Source organism: Nyctibius grandis, chromosome 10, assembly GCF_013368605.1.
Source record: "Nyctibius grandis isolate bNycGra1 chromosome 10, bNycGra1.pri, whole genome shotgun sequence".
NCBI classification, from domain to species: Eukaryota; Metazoa; Chordata; class Aves; order Nyctibiiformes; family Nyctibiidae; genus Nyctibius; species Nyctibius grandis.
Genome location: NC_090667.1, coordinates 3,116,794 through 3,133,527, shown reverse-complemented (window position 1 = coordinate 3,133,527; position 16,734 = coordinate 3,116,794). Strand labels below are relative to the sequence as shown.

At 54.3% G+C, this 16,734-nt stretch overlaps 1 protein-coding gene across 3 annotated transcripts in view; it reads right to left on the bottom strand.

The window, feature by feature from the left end:
* Positions 1-4,281: 4,281 nt before the first annotated feature.
* JADE2 (jade family PHD finger 2) overlaps positions 4,282-16,734 on the bottom strand; it is a 76,199-nt gene continuing 63,746 nt past the window's right edge. For 2 of the 3 annotated variants that reach the window (XM_068409413.1, XM_068409414.1), the window contains exons 10-12: positions 15,746-15,863; positions 11,517-11,645; positions 4,282-8,882 (exon numbers count right to left, since the gene is read on the bottom strand). In XM_068409413.1, coding sequence (XP_068265514.1) covers positions 8,014-8,882; positions 11,517-11,645; positions 15,746-15,863 — 1,116 coding nt within the window. In that variant the 3' untranslated portion in view covers positions 4,282-8,013. The remainder of the gene's footprint in view (positions 8,883-11,516; positions 11,646-15,745; positions 15,864-16,734) is intronic. The other variant, XM_068409415.1, reaches the window with a different exon arrangement.

Here is a 16,734-nt window from a genome sequence, read left to right as displayed (position 1 = left end):
TGGTGCTGCTTCGTCCTGGGGTGTTGATAGGAGCCAGTTTCAGAGCTGTTGTCTAGCACACGCAGAGGGCTGGGGAGATGCTCGCAGGCTTCACGTCGCAGGGGTAACCAAAGTCCTCACGGCTCGGCACACATCTGTGCCGTGCTGATAAATGGCAGCGCTGCTGTCCCACACCTGACCTTGTGCCTCGGCATCCCTGCAAGCCCAAAACATCACCCACGGTGCCTTCTGCTGCTAGAGAGGAGCTCGTGCTGAGGAGGCGATGCTCGGGGCGCAGGGGATGCGTGTCCCCGTCCTGCCTCTGGCTGCACAGCGATGCTGCTCGGCTCTCGCTCTTGGTGTTGGGGATTTAAAAAGCTGATTGGAACCAGCTTGCTCCCCGCGGGTCTCCAGAAGCAGCCCTTTGGGGCACTGGCCCATCCCCAGGCTGTGTGCTGCTCTCTGGGTGTCGGGGACTCCTGTGCCCCCCACGATGGCACCTGGGACTGCGCGGCACAAGGACTGGCATCCTCACTGCTCTGCTTTATCCCCCAAACTTAGTAATTTTAAAGCTGGAGCTGCAAAAATTGCTGATTTCCCTCTTTTAGAAACGCTTTATCAATCCTGTTTGCTTATTAAGGGCAGGAATTTATCCCCCGGCTGCCGGTTCCCCCGCGCAGCGTGAGTGTTATTTGTGTGTCCCATCCAACAAACACCTATTTTTAGCAGCGTGTTCTTGGAAAGGCTGTCGGTACCTTGCTTTCCACAGGGCATCTCTCGCTTGCCGGGCGTCTGGAGCTGCTCGTAGCCCTCCAGCCTGCACAGGGGGATGCCTGGACGGAGGCAGAGCACGTGGCAGGTCCTGCGTGGATGGCCGGTGTCCTGCTCCGATGGCAGCATCATCCTAAACAAACACAGAACCATTTTCCTGGGAGTTACGGCTGCAGATGTGTTATTTCGCTTTTTGTCCTGCCTGCCTCCCAGGAAAAACTCCATTCCATTGATCAGACCATCAGGCTCATCGCAGGGCTGCTAATGACCGAGCCGCAGCAGCAATGTTTTAACCTCTGCGTTCTCTCGTAGTGTTCAGTGTCAGCATTATGAAGTACCACTTAAAATACAAGCACAGGCAGTCAATTATTTTAATCTTTATTACATCTGGATGTACAGCAGCTACTCCTGAGCAAAAACACTGTGCCTGATGCTCAGCAGAGCGGGTTGGGCTGGGAAATGCCACACCACCACCTTGGGAATCTCCATCCCACACGAGCAGAGCTCACGGGCACCCCCAGGGCTCATTCCTGAGGGCAGCCACAGCCCCAACACCACCCCCAGCACCCCACTCCTGACTTTGGCAGGGGCTCTGTTCCTCCTCCCTCCTGCTAATTCCACTATAAATAGTTTGCCATTTGCATGATGTATCCCCCTGCGCAGACAAGGTGCAGGACCAGCGCCCGTGGTACCCTCTCATGGGTGAGGGATGGGTATGGGCAGAGCCGTGGGCTCACCCTGTGCCCCCAAAACGGCTTGGCTGGGAGCCGAGCACCTCCTCACCATGATTCCATGGATGATCTCCAGCACATGGGGCCATCACAGGAGCAAAACCAGTCCCATCTCATCACCTCTGCTTCCCCACACTAGTCCTCCATGAAAAAAAGGTGCCTGGTTAAACCCTCCACGTCGCACAAGAGTCTACTTTAACTTGTGCATTAAATGAACTGGGGATGAGTTTGTCAAGTGGAGTTTGGGACATCAAGGCAGAGGCAGCGCTTGTGAAACCCGGCTGGTTCAGCCAGGGTCGGTGCTGGCTGGAGTGGGATTTTTTTCCCTTGTTTTGTGGGTTGTTTATTTTTTTTAGAGGTTTTTTTTCCCTATTCTTCTTCATCTGTTGCAATCACAGCAGGAAGATCATTTCACAGCCCTACAAGGAAATCCAAGACCAAGGAACTATTTTTAGCACACAAAATGTCTCTCCTAAATGTATTAACTTTGGAAGAGTGAATATTAAATACAGGCTCATCATATCAGAGGCGTTTATGCCGAAGTACAGCACCAGCGTTCTTAATGGTGAGGGGGAATTATGTTACGCCACTTAATCAAACACAATAAAACAAGATCTTACTGCAATTCTTTCAGGATAAGTTGAAGGGAAATTAATTCATTTTTCACATCCATCGACAATGATTTACTGACACTGGGGCATATTTGCCCCTCCCAGTATTTATGGTGGTGCTTGCAATCCTTATGCAAACCATACAGGGGATAGCCTGACGTTTGTTTTGCAATTAAACTGATGTGATTCTGTGCTGTAAGTGACTATAAATATACTTTTAAAATATATATATAAATAAATATATATTTAATAAGAATGCTGGTGGAGCCCTGGTGCTGCAGAACTGGTTGGGAACAGTGTCCCTGTTCTGTTGGGTGCCTACAAAACCAGCAGTGACCCCCCCCCATGGCTGGTGGCTCAGGGACCAGCACCGGTGGCTCTTGCCTGAGCCAAAGGTGATGGGCAGCAGGGTGCTGCCTGGGTTTGGGTCCCCAGGGTTCGGGTCCTGTCCCTGTGGAGCTCCTCGGTGCAGCTCGCTCCTGCAAGAGCCAGCTGGTTGGGTTAGAGGGTGCTTTCCTAGAGGGAAGGGTGCCAGGAATATGGAGCTGAGCTGTTCTTGGTGGGTTGGTTTCATTGTTTCATTGTTTCATTTCACCATCCCTGGAGGTGTTTAAGAAAAGACTGGACATGGCACTTAGTGCCATGGTCTAGTTGACATGGTGGTGTCAGGGCAACGGTTGGACTCGATGATCCCAGAGGGCTCTTCCAACCTGATTGATTCTGTGTGATTCTGTGGTTGTCATCTTGGTTATTGTGTCTCCTGTGAAATGGGCTCCCTGGGAAAGGGGACAAAGGGAGGCCACGTGGGCCTTTTAGTCACCCAACATTTTCTTCTCTCTTCCCTTACTTCCAAGCATTTGGTTTCCATTTCCCATGCCCATTCCCACGACACATCTAGCCAGCCCACCCCAGCCACCTCTGGTCTAATACTGGTGCCGGAGGCTGGGATGCACCTGCCCAGGAATTGGGCTAGCTCTCTTCCATGGGGCTCAGTTATTTTGGAGACAAAATCCTTCCCAGTTTGTAAGGATGTGCTCTGTGTCATCCCCCCCTTGGACATTTTGGGAGTATCCCAGGGCCAGGGGCATCGCCAGGGCTCGAGGGGTAGATCAGGGGGTCAAACCAAAGGGGTTTTCTCAAACGAGGAGCACGGTGGGCTGGCCTCGCTCCCTGCTTCATGAAATACAACTCTTTAGTATCTCCCTGGCTAGAACAGGTGAAAAACTTATTACAGAAGACCTCTTGAACTGGCTCTGGACAGACGGGTTCATGCATGATGCTGAGGGTGTCGTGCCCGCACCGTGGGGCTCTGGGGACCGGCCAGGAGTTCATCACTGGGGTGCCTCGGGCCCTGCGAGCAGTAACAGGGCCCAGTAATAAACCCTTAGTTAGCAATTAACTGATCCTTTTTTAAGAGCAAAACTAAGGCCATGGTAGTTTAAAAGTGGATTTCCTCCTCTCCTCCCCACACCCCCTACAAGACCCATCTCAGATTGATGATTTTAGCGTCATCTTCTCTGTGCACCGTGAGTTCCCTGATTAATCACTTTGGTAATAAATTGAACAAAGTATGTCTATTAAATATCTCATTTTCCTTCAGCAGCTCGGGCACTCGGTCAATTTTACAGGAAAAAAATGTGCCGGGAAATGCCAAAAAAGATAAAAGACAAAAAAGCCAATGGCCAGCGATTCCTTGATGAGTAATTACCTGCCCAGATGAAGTGGCCCCATGCTTAAATCTCCACGAGAATATTGGTTACCTGGAATTACAGAAACATGGGGGACTTTGTGAGCACCCTCTTGCTTGGGCTCTCCCCTCCAGCACTGACAAATGTCTCCAGCCATGCTCCCCAAGGGCTCGCTGAGCTCTGGCAATAGAAATGTGAATGGAAATGCAATGGAAATCCAGAAATTCGCTGTTTATAGGCAGACAGTGGCTGCATCCGCAGGGCTGGACCAGCCCCACATCCCCATGCACAGAGCTGCATCCCCTGGGATGCTCCAACCAGCCCTGGGATGCTCCGACCAGCCCTGGGATGCTCCAACCACCCCTGGGATGCTCCGACCAGCCCCGGGATGCTCCGACCAGCCCTGGGATGCTCTGACCAGCCCTAGGATGCTCCAACCAGCCCTCTGATCTCCAGGTGAATTTGCTCTGCTTGCCCTTGCTCACGTCACCGACACAGAGGGACACAGAAAACACCGCTTTATTGACTGCATTTGCCAACACATTGAGGAATGCAAAGGGTTCTTTCCATAAGCAATGGGCCATGGTCCCAATGTGTATTAAAGCATACACTGTATCTAAACAGGATGAAAATAATGGCAGACAGAGCTATTCCAAGGCAACACAAACAGCATGCATAATACAGTCTCACACAGAACGAGTTTGAGAACATTATATTGCTTTAAGGATTAACTAACATGGAAAATGTACAAAAAGGAGAAATAGGTTTTTGCATTAATGAAAAATACATTTTTTTTTCTCTACAAAGGAATTTCTAATACAAGAAAATAAATATTGCAACATAAGCCAAAAATAATTTAAAATTGCTCTTTTCAATATATTTTCAATATTTCTCTTTTATATTAACAAATGGCACATCACGTTCTTTGAAACAAAGAAAACAGAAGGGTTTCTCCTCCTGCGACATTCATATCGTTTCCTGTAACTGATGTGAAGTGGGTCTGTTTGTATGTGGAATGGAGCAAACTGGGGGGGGGAAAACTCCTTAAAGAACAACCAAACCTCACGCCCTGCCCTGCAGCAGCATCTTCCCACCGGCGGCTGCTCCTGCATCCCGGCTCCGCTCTGCATCCCACCCTGGGGCGAGCTCGGTGGGACAGCAGGCAGCCAGACCCCAGAAAACGGGGCAAGGAAGAAGAAAAAAATTTAAAACTTGGGTGTGGGGAGAATGGGTGCGTGGAATCGGAGCTGTCCTTGGGGAACCACGCAGCCGTCAGGGCTGGGGTTGACGTCGGGGCTGTGCGCCGTGATCAGGGCACGATGCTGTTTGCATCCTCATCTCACCTCAACGGCTGCTGCTTCTCCAAGGGAACGGGCGCTCTTACAGTGCAAATGGCCATTCCTGCAGTTTATACATCTTAAAAGACAACATTTCTCTACTAAAATAAACCCTTTTATTACTTTTTTCTTTCTATTCATTTCAAAATACATTTACAGTAACATCAAAAATATTTTCCTTGTGCATTTTTCTCGCCCAAACACCAGGCTGCCCTGCTCCGAGGATGCACCGGGCAGGGGATGCTCCGGGCCAGAGATGCTCTGGGCCAGGGATGCTCCGGGCCAGGGATACTCCAGGCTGGGGATGCACCGGGCAGGGGATGCTCTGGACCAGGGATGCTCCGGGGTGGCCACAGCCACCCTGCTGCAGTCCAGCCCTCGCCCAGCCCCGTGGCTCTCGGGAGCCCCTTTTCTCCTCTCTATCCCCCCACCCCGTTCCTTTCCCCGGGTCTGACGTGCCCCACCAGCCCCTTTAGCTTTCCCCACCTTTCTCCCGATGCCACAACACGACGCCTGACATTTCGGGAGCGTTTCCAACTGCTTTATTGCCTGGTGCTGGCGGTGCCGGGTTGGTTGCTCTTTAAAGTCTCCCCCCTTTTTGCTTTCCTGTACTGAGAAGACAAGTAGTGCAGAAGCTGATGAATGGAGCTGTGTACAGTGAGATTTGTGGATTGCTTTTTTTTGTTTTAACCATAATTGAGTGAAGCACACGGAAGCAAGATCCATTAAAAGGCAGCATATTGATTATTGTTATGACTCTTATACTAGGATACTGTAGCTAAAGCTAGCAAGCCTGATAAGATAAACTAAGTCCTATTTACTGTATTTAACATTATCTGAACATACCGAGCCTTAATTAACGAGCAGATTTTTCATTTCCAACCTCAGTGGATTATGTTAATTTATAACAAAGGTGGTTCCCGTTTTGATTTTCTGTTGGTTTTGGGTTTTTTCTTTCCTTGCTAGTAACTTGTGTAATGTTTTTCCCACCTGAGGACAATTCCTCCCCAGGCATGGTCAGTCTCAGCCGGGTTAGTGCTGGGCTCAGCCAGGGCTGGGTGCAGGCGCTCAGCCCCCGCTGCTCGCCATGCCTGGGGTGAGCTACGCTGGCATCGCTTATCTCTGCTGCAAGTTGAGCGATAATAAGGACTTTGGAAGGCTGATGATCTACTCTAAAACATCAATTGAAGGAGTCTCAGAGTTTCAAAAGAAAGCTCACAGTGAAATGAGCAAAAAGCATCGGAAATCAAACCGGCGGGATGCGGTCTCGGAGCAGCAGCATCCCTCGGAGCAAGCTTGGAACCTAACGCCGCAGCAGTGTGGTATGAGTGTGTCTTTAGTCCTTTGTTGCTAAATAACTTCCAATTTTTTTTTCATAATGACAAGTTTCCGGTTTCTGGCTGTGCTGCTTGACTGTCGACATATTCTTTGGCATCCACAAACATTATTTGACTGATTGGTTTGACAATTGCAAGGTTTTTTTTTGTTTAGTGATGGGTTTAACCGGTTGCAGAAGTGTCCCAGGTTTGGTTTTTTTTTTTTAGTTTTTTTTTTAAACACTTTTTATTTTTAAAAAACAACAACAACAAAAGTTTCAGTGAATTCCTTTTTTTTTTTTTTGTTCCCTGAGCTCACACTGGGGTCACTCCAATAAAACACGTAGCACGACTTAACTGTGACCTTTGAAGCCAAAACCGAAGTAATGGTGCAATTAAGTGCAAACATGGAAATTCGCCTGACTTGTAGGTAACATGGGCTTTTAAACAACATTTAAGGCTTATTGGGGACATTTTATGCATTAAATTATTGTAATATTTATAATGTCAGCTTCTGTGAATCACCCTCCCACAACGAGCCAACAGCTTGTAACCAGGAGTTAAGGAATAATAATTTAAAAAAAAAGGATGGGGAGGAATAAATTCACCATTTCCATTGTAGCGTTGAGTAGGAAAACAAACCGGTGAAGGCAAGCGCTTCCCCTGCCCCGCGGTGACGGCACGTTTGGCCTCGGGGTCAAGCGTTTCCTTGTGCAAAGGGGATGGCGAACGTGCCGCCCCGGCACGGTGGGACCACGGCAGCCAGCGGAGAGAAGCACGGGCAGAAACACCTCGCTCAGCCCCCCGGGTTAAAGCAGCTCCCCACGGTGTCTCGGAAGGATGTTCTTCTCCTCCGCCCTGCCCCACGTTGCCATTTTCCAGCTTGCCAACAGCTCATCAATTCACCTGAGTAAATCACTTTCTCTAATGACCTCAACGGGGTCGACCCACGGGGCAGCGACGGGGAGAAATTTTGCATCCTGGCCCCTGGACGGATCCCGACCAGATGGAAAGGTGAGGGGGAAAACTAACGACCGAGGTGGTTTTTTTCCTAAAAATAGAAACGTAACTTTGCTCTCCTCCATCCCAAGCACTTTCCTCCCACAAGCTTTTTGTGCTTTAGTCATTATTTATTTCAGTATCGCTTATTTTGCTTCCTCAGAGCCGTGCAGCTGGCTGCTACCGTACCCTCCGCTCACTCCCTGGTCTGGGGGGGCAACCGTCCCGGGCAGAAATCTGCCCCTCGTTAAATAATGCCCATTAATGAAACTGTCAGCCCTGCAGAAAGCACGGGTACCGGCACCCTCGGCATCGCTCCCGCCAGGCACTGGCTCGCGCTCCCGGGAAGTGGGGTCTGGCGGGGAGCTGGGGAGGGACCACGACTGTCACGGCCATCGATGTTGGTGAAGCTGAAGCTGTATCTCAGGCTTATAGAGAAGAGAAAAGACAACAGTGCCGAATTTCCAACTATATACACATATTAAAAATCCCCCCCCCCGTGCTGTGATACCAGGCAGAAATCGGGACATGGCAGTTGGAACTGGGTTGAGGGCTCGCCGAGCCGGCGCGGGCGGGAGGAGTTAGGATGCCAGGATGCTCATCCTGACGATGTCCTCGCCGGCCCCCTCGAGCTGGCCCCGCTGCGCCCTGCCGCCGCCGCCGGGCTCCCCGTCCGAGTCGCTCATCTCTGCGTCGGAGAAGTAGCCGTCCGTCTCGGCGTCGAAACGACGCAAGGGAGCCGCGCCGGCGCCGTCGGCCTTGGGGGGCTGCGCCCTCCGCGGCCCTCGGCTCTCCTTTGGTAATTTGAACCGCACGACGGTTTTGGGGCTACCTACGGAGTCAGGCACTTTGGCCGCGGGGCTGGGCTCCGGCTGGGCGCAGCGCGGCGTCTCCTCCTCCTCCTCCTCCTCCTCCTTGCTGACGCAGCCCCTCGTCCCGGCCGCGGGGTGAGGCTCGCCGGCTTTCGGCGCAGAGCCCTTCCTGGCCGCCCTTTTCGCCTCGCCCGTCCCTCTGCGGTCAGTGGGAAGCTTCATTGCCCCTTTCTCTGACTTGCCCGCTCTGGGATCGGGAGTGGAGGGCTTGGCGGCATCATCCGACAAGTCGCTGGCGTTGTTAGTCCAGGGCTCCGAGCTCTCCGGGTGGCTCCCGCCCACGGCAGGGGGGCTGCTCCTCGGCGGCTTTTTCTTAGTGTTCGTTCTCGTTTTGCTTTTCACTTTCTTCGTGGCCTCGCTCTGCTTGAACGGGGACCTGAGGGAATGGTCCATCATGAAGCTCAGCAAGGTCTCCTCGTCCTGGAGGAGCTCCTCGGAGAGGCCGGGGGTGCTGTCCTCGTGGTGGGCGTTGTTGAGGGACCACTCGCTCATCGCCATGTTCTCGGCGGTGATCTGCACCGACTGCGCCAACCAGCTGTTGAAGAAGGTCCCGTCGATGGGGAAGGAGGTTGATAAGCCTGGAAAAAAACACAAGTGGAAGATTGCCGCAGGAGCCAGGAACAGCCACGCTGCCCTCTGCTACCACCACTGACTTCACCCAAACCCTGGCACGGGAGAAACACTCCAAAGGTCAACCATAACCCACCACGTCAGGGCACAGAAGAAGGTTTACTCCAGCACTAATGCTGAATTTGGGGTCCACTGAGGTCACAGCACAACAACCCGAGGGGTCCCCCACACCCAACACTCCGCGAACCTCCCCACCTTCCTGCAGCGAGAGCCCCGACCCACCCCAGCGCGGGTGGAAAATACACCCCCGTGCAAAGGCAGCAGGACTAGCCCAGGTGTGAGCCTAAAAATATGGCAACTACTACCAGAGCGGGACTCGTGCCCAGGCAAAGGGTGACAGGCTCCTGGGAGCAGCTGCCGCCGTGCCACCACGTCCTGCCAAACCCCTGGGCACTGCGTGAGCCAGGGCGGGCAGCGGGGTGACGGGACCGGAGCTGGACCGGTGTGCAAGGCAGGAGGGAGGGAGGGAGGTCTGAGAACATCCCCCAGCACCTGAGAGGTGTGAAAACTGAAGGAGAGGAGCAGAGATGACAGGCTGGAATGGAAAAAGCTGAAAAGCTTCCTAATAGTCATCTAGTGATAGGTCAAGAGGACACAGCCTCAAGCTTCGCCAGGGGAGGTTCAGGTTGGACATTAGGAAGCATTTCTTCTCAGCAAGGGTCATTAGCCATTGGAAGGGGCTGCCCAGGGAGGTGGTGGAGTCACCATCTCCGGAGGGGTTTAAGAAAAGCCTGGACATGGCACTTAGTGCCCTGGTCTAGTTGCCTTGGTGGTGTCAGGGCAACGGTTGGGCTCGATGAGCCCAGAGGGCTCTTCCAACCTGGTTGATTCTGTGATTCTGTGATCCCTGCGAGCAGGGTGAGTGTTATGGGCTGGGCTGGGTCTAATCAGCCAGGGGAAAGGCGCGGACCTGCACAAGCACACGCAGGTTTAATCCCCGTAACAGAAACCCACGAGTTCAACACCAGAGCTGGGTTTATGGAGGGAGGCAAAATGAGGTTTGATTTTTGATTTCAGGTGAGAGCTTTCCTTTTAACGCAGCCAGTCTGGCAACAGCAGAGGGAAGAGCAGTGGCACAGGCAAGGCGACTCATGTCCACAGTGTTTGCCGGTCTCGATTACAGCTTTGCATCAATCACCCTCCCCTGGGAGCAGCGAGCCGGGCTGTGACCCCCCCGTGCCTCCACCCTGCGTGGAGGGGACAAACAAAACACCCCGCGCGACGCCAGTGCTGCGCAAGGGCAGCACTGGGGGGGGTCGGTCAGGTTGGATCCCCCCTTGGAGGTGACACTGTCCAGGTGCCCAGATCACCACGGTCCTTTTGGAGAAGGCAGCCCCCCACCCTGGCAGCAGCCCAGTGCAGGGGAGGGGGAACAGCAGCAGGGATGAGCTCAGGGCATCGCGTGGTACCCAGGCGTTGAACAGCCCAAGGGGTTGCTGCCGAGGGTGCTGCCAAGCTCACCTTCCCCCAGCCCTTCTCCGACTGCTGCAGCCCCAAGCGATGCTTCAAGCCCATAACAAAATCCAGGAGGTCACAAGACCCTGCTGAAGCTTTGGGTCGGCTGCCCGGCTTCCTTGGCTCGCAGAAGTGCAGCTTTTCCTGGGGATGTCCCAGCCCTCCATCATCTGATGGAATTTGCCCCAGAAAACCCGAAGTGTCTTTAGCAGAGAACAGTGCAGAGCCAGGGCGAGCAACGGGCAAAGCAGAGCAAGGCAGGGTGGTCCAGACCCCCAGAAACTCTCTGGACCCCCCAGGAGGGTTTAATAGCACCCCTGGACTGTCCAAGAGCCCCAGGGGACCGGTGCAACCCCTGCGCACTCGCAGAGTTGAGCACGCGTGAACTCATCCCCTCCTGCCCCACATGCTGGCGGAGGTGATGGCGCAGAGAAGTCAACCAAAAACGCAATTCCATGTAAAAACCATACGCAGTTGTCAAGGATCTTGTCTAAAAGGACCTTTTTGTTCTGGTTTTTCACTTCCCCCCCCCCAAGCCCCAGCTGCTGCAGTAGCTGATGGGGAAGAGCTGGTGGTGGGTGAAGCATCCACAGAGCCAGCCGGCATCTCCTCGCCCCCGAGCAAACCCAAGAGACCAGCCACGCTCCTTGCCTGCCTCCTGGATGGTCCCAGACCACCAGCACCCCCAGCGCGACCGCACGGTCCCACATGGCCCGTGTGCCGCACTCGCCATCAGCACACAGCACGGGTACGGGGGATGAGACCTGCTGCGGGCTGGGTAAGTCTGATTTTATCACCAGAAACCAAAAAAATCACTCTTCAGGAGCACAGGAGAGGGTTTGTAACGCGTTCTCCCAATCCAGGCGCGAGCCCTGGGGCTGCGGGGGGGGGATTTCACATCCCCTGCCCCTCCGGGGATGATGGCCCCAGTGCGGTCTCTCCCGTAGGACCACGGGGACGGGTCCTTCAGGGTGATGCCTGCAAGGGAGAGACGGACGAGGCTCCCACGGCCACGGTGTACCCCCACTGCAGGCGTGCAGGGATCAGGGCTGGGACTCTTCACCCTGCTCCCCCAAACAGGGAGCTGCCAGCGGCACCGGGCTCTGCGCCCATAAAATCAGACTTACCCAGTTGTCCCAACACAGTTTCGTTGACTGATTTCCTTTTCTCTTTCTTCTCAGGACTATTTTTTCTACCATCTCTTCCTTTCCTTCTCGGGTCACTTTTCTTACCCTTTGTCTTCTTCCCAGTTTGTTCTGGCATTTTTTAGAAAAAAAGGAAAACTCCGTGTGAGACGAGGCGTCAGGGATGCTGCAGTGAGCAAGTTCCCCCGGGGCACACCCCTGCGGTGGGGACCGGGACCAGCCCTGCAAACAACTCCAGTAAAGGGAGACCAGCGGCCACTTGTTGGCCAACTGTACGCTGAAGTCTCTGTAGCTTAGTGAAAATCTGAATCCTGTAGGTTATATAAAAAAAGAGGTTTGGGCCTCGGCCATGAACTTCACATAGAATCACAGACTGGTTTGGGTTGGAAGGGACCTTAAAGACCATCCAGTTCCAACCCCCTGCCACAGGCAGGGACACCTTCCCCCAGACCAGGTTGCTCCAAGCCCCATCCAACCTGGCCTTGAACACTGCCAGGGAGGGGGCAGCCACAGCTTCTCTGGGCAACCTGGGCCAGGGTCTCACCACCCTCACAGCAAAGAATTTCTTCCCAATATCTCATCTCAATCTCCCCTCTTTCAGTTTAAAACCATTCCCCCTCATCCTGTCACTACTTGCCCTTGTAGAAAGGCTGCCGGAGCAGCCCTGCTGAAGGTAGGGGACTCGCTGGAGACCCTGCAGCCACCGATGTGCCCTCCTGGCCCGGGTGGGGCAGGAGCAGCAGAAGGGAGTGACCCCGACCGCTGCTCCAACACCTTCCAGGAGACACAGGGACCTCCAAACCCAGCAGCGTGTCACCCACCACCGACAAGAGCGTCTACTGGAGGGATGCTGCTGCAAAGCCAGTGACAGCAACAGCACCTGCAGCGTTTCAGGGTGAAAAAAACCCAAAGCTATAAAACTTCAGCAGTGTACTGAACATACGTAAATGGAGGAGGAAGGATGAGCAGCACCGCCCATGGAAAGCCAGGGATGTAACCCTTAGCTACGTAGACGTTCAGCTAAAAATCAATATTTCCTAAATGGCTTTGAACTTCTACTTGATTTATTCCTCTTGGGTAAACAGGACAATAAAAGTACGACTTGTATTGCCAAACAAAATTCTTCAACAGTTTTTACCTACCCCATCAGGCCATTCTCCCACAGAAGCCCATGGTAGAACTTCTGTTAATTTAGACATTGGAAGGGGCTGCCCAGGGGGGTGGTGGAGTCACCATCTCTGGAGGGGTTTAAGAAAAGACTGAACATGGCACTTAGTGCCCTGGTCTAGTTGCCATGGTGGTGTCAGGGCAATGGTTGGACTCGATGATCCCAGAGGGCTCTTCCAACCTGATTGATTCTGTGATTGTCAGCGGGGGAAGGATATTGCCCTCAAGCCAAAACACGGGTGGCTGATGGGAGCAGAGGCGAGACACGCAGTTTTCCAGGGTCTGGCCCACAGGCTGGACCCGCACAAGCCGCGCAGCTCTCGGAGCACCGGTTTTAAGCAACGAATTTATTGCGTGGGCCAGCAGCAGCCCTGCCAACAGCCTCAGCAGCGAGGGTGGGACCGGCTGGGTCGGAGGGACCAGCCTCTGCCCTCCCCTTGCTGCGGCAGTGGAAATGTACTGGGCGAGCAGGGGAGGGAATTCGCATTGCACCTGCCTGAGTCGGGCTTAACGGAGGATTTAGAGTCCCTGGTTGCCAAGCCAGGAGCCCCTCCTGACCGAAGGACTCGCTGAGAGAAAGAAAAGCAAAAGCAAAATTGGTTGTTTGCCACGTTCCTGCCAAATAACGGGCGAGAGGCAGACACATTTTTCACTCCGCTTACAAAATCAAATTCTGACTTTGTTTAGACAGCACAATGGGGCTAAAGAGAAACCCGAGCAGAGCTTTTTGAAGAGGAACTTGTCAAAATAGTAGCTGTGTTTCAAAGCCAGACAGTGTTTGCTTTCCACTCTGTGCAAGAAAAATACAGGGGAGAGAGGAGGGTTCGTCTTACACGGGCAGTTCTCACTGATTTTATTAAAAATCTCCTGCTTAAATGATCATTTGTCAGCGGGAAAAATAAATCCCTCCAGTTCTGAGTTTTATGTGGGAGCCATTCCAAAAAAAAAACTTAGTGCCAAAACCATCTCTGGAATAACCCCAACACATTTCAGCTGTAACAGCAGTTGAACACTGGCCTCGTCCAGGCAAAATAACGGGGACTCCTTCCTCTCTGCAAGAGACCCCAGGGACACAGTGGGAGCTGCATGGGGGGATGCTACAGGACCTGTCCCCCCGCTTTCATAATCACAGACTGGTTTGGGTTGGAAGGGACCTTAAAGCCCATCTAGTTCCAACCCCCTGCCACAGGCAGGGACACCTTCCACCAGACCAGGTTGCTCCAAGCCCCATCCAACCTGGCCTTGAACACTGCCAGGGAGGGGGCAGCCACAGCTCCTCTGGGCAACCTGGGCCAGTGTCAAACCAGTCAGCACTTCCTAACCATGGCAAAGGCAGCAGTGGGTCAGCCACAGCTCTGGTCCCACTGGGTGCCGAGCGGCTTTAGCTCTGAGCATCGGCACGGAGGAGGCTCAGGGGTGCTGGGAGCGCTCGGCAGCGTCGGGGTCTATGATGGTGCGTGTTCAGGGAGCGACCAGGACGAGACAGTTAGGAGGTGGAGGAGAAAATAACCACGACGCTGCTCTCCACGGCTCTGCTACGCGCTGCCACGGCCACGCACCACCGCAGGAAGGGCAGCCGGAGGCTGAGCCCCTCTCTGTCTCCTTCACACCGGCCACCCCTCTGTGCCATGCTGCCACTGCTCCGGGCAGGACCTGCAAAGGCACTTGGATCCCTCATGTACCCCTGGCATGGGGAGGACCCAGATGCCCAAACGACCTGGAGATCCCAGGACCAAATTCCCGCAGCCAGACCCCTTCCCTGGCAGCAGTGACCCACGGGCACCGGGTCCCAGGGGCAGCAGTCTCTGCTCAGGCTCAACCTAAAAGCCGTCCCAGGAGAGAAGAGCAGCCAGGCTCAGAGCGGAACACGAACCAGTGGACACCAACCATTTGGGGCAGGAGAGAGGAACATCTGCACCAAGACGTACGAGGCAACCCCACAGCCTGCACACCAACCGCCGCCCGAGCCACCGGGTTCAACCAGCCAAACCAAAGAGCATCACGACATCCCCTGCGATCCCCCCAAACCCCAGCACTCCCCGATGGTTCCTGCCCCGCTCCCGCGCAGCCTGGCACAACAGCACATGGCATCTGCCCTCGGGATCCCGGTTGGGTGCTCTTGTCCTTTCCCCACCCGTTATCCCCACGCTGCACCTCCCTCCTCGCCGCCCCAGCCAGCAGCATCTCTGCTGGGAGCACCCCCGGCACAGACCCCCAGGTGCCAGGGAACGGCTCTTGGGGTGTCCCCATTGGTGGGAACGGGACCCGTATCGCTGGTTCAGTGAGGATGTATGAAGCAACACAGAGTGTCACTGACCTGTGTGACAGGGACCGAGCTGTACAGCACCCACATCTCGCTGGAGCATGCCTTGGGGTCCCGGTCACCCCTGCCCCGTGCGGGTGCCTGCCTCTGGCCATCGAGAGCAATTTGCCCAGCCTCCGAGTCACAAACATCTCAACGGACACATTTCTGAGCCTCCAGAACTTCAGTCAAAGGAAGCTTTTGTCAAGGAAAGCTCAGCCCAGCCAGCTCCTGCAGAAACCCCAACCACGTGATGGCTTCAAACGCGACTCCGAAGCCACAGACCCGACGGCCGTGGGAAGCGCCTGCCAAAGCTGCTGGAAAATCCGCTCCGCAGGCGGGGTCTGGGCTGCCCTGCCACCGACGGAGGAGGGAGCGGGAGCTGCGGGCTCTGGCACCGCTTGTGCAGAAGGCAAAAAAATAGGACAGAAGGAAACCAGCTTTATTGCAGTTCCTTAAAAAACTCAACATCACCTAACCAACCGCTTGGTCTTTCCGACCGATTCCTGTGGAGAGGGATCTGTGAAAACAAGGAGCTCTGACACTCCAGTCACCCAGGGTACAGCTTTATTGGGTGTTTCTGAACAAAACGAGAGATGGGCAAAGAGTCAACATGCCCAAATACCTGCGCAGGGGAGGGGGCGGCTCTGGTGTCGCTGGGGTTTGGGGCTGACGCTCTTTGGCATCAAGAGGACAGTGGGGACAGCGTCTGCGAGAACAAGCTCTGGTGAGCGGTACTGACCTGGGTAAAGATCCTTCTCAATCAGCTTCATCTGGAGATGGAAGATCTGCTCCTGGAGTTTACAAATGGCGTGTTTCATTTTCTCCCGTCTCGTCACCATGTAACAGAGATTTCTGACCTACAGAAACACAAGAAATGGCGTCTGTTTTAGGCAGGGTCGAAGCAGGTCCCCTCAAGCTGTGCCGCTGCTCCTGCTGCCCAGGGAAATCCCTGTTCCCCGGGGTTCGGTCCTCTTCATCTCACCATCATCCACAGAATCCCAGCCTGGTTGGGGTTGGAAGGGACCTCTGGAGATCATCCAGCCCAACCCCCTGCCCAAGCAGGGTCACCCAGAGCACGTTGCACAGGGTCGTGTCCAGGCGGGTTTGAATATCTCCAGAGAAGGAGACTCCCCCCTCCCTGGGCAGCCTGTGCCAGGGCTCTGCCACCCTCAAAGTAAAGAAGTTCCTCCTCATATTGAGATGGAACTTCCCATGTTTCAGTTTGTGCCCGTTGCCCCTTGTCCTGTCCATCCACGCTGCACCAAAACTCCTACCAGGGCTCTTTGGATGTATCAAGACTAGAGGCGAGGGCTGTTGATCCAAACTCCGTAATATATATGGGAAAAACAAGCAGTGAATGACTCAAAGCCTCAATGTCTCTGTGCTGGCTCCGACAGCCAGGATCCCATGGGGCACAAGAAGGGCTGGTGGGCTTCTCCAGCACGTGCACGGGGCATACAAAAGCCATAAGGAAGCGCGGTATCTCCAGAGACACAGCTTTGCCTCCCCAACAGCACATCTCCCTCGGTGCACCAAGGCTCCTCGCAAAGCCCCGCAGATACCTGCCAACACGCCCGGGGCACCCACCCCAGACCAGAGCAGCCACCTCGGAACCCCAAAACCAGCTCCACCAGGCTCTGCCGTGGCACTGGGGACACCTTGGCCACCGGGCAGCCCTGGGTCTGAAACCCCCCCACGCAGGGGAGTCTATCTCTCTCCTGTCTTCTT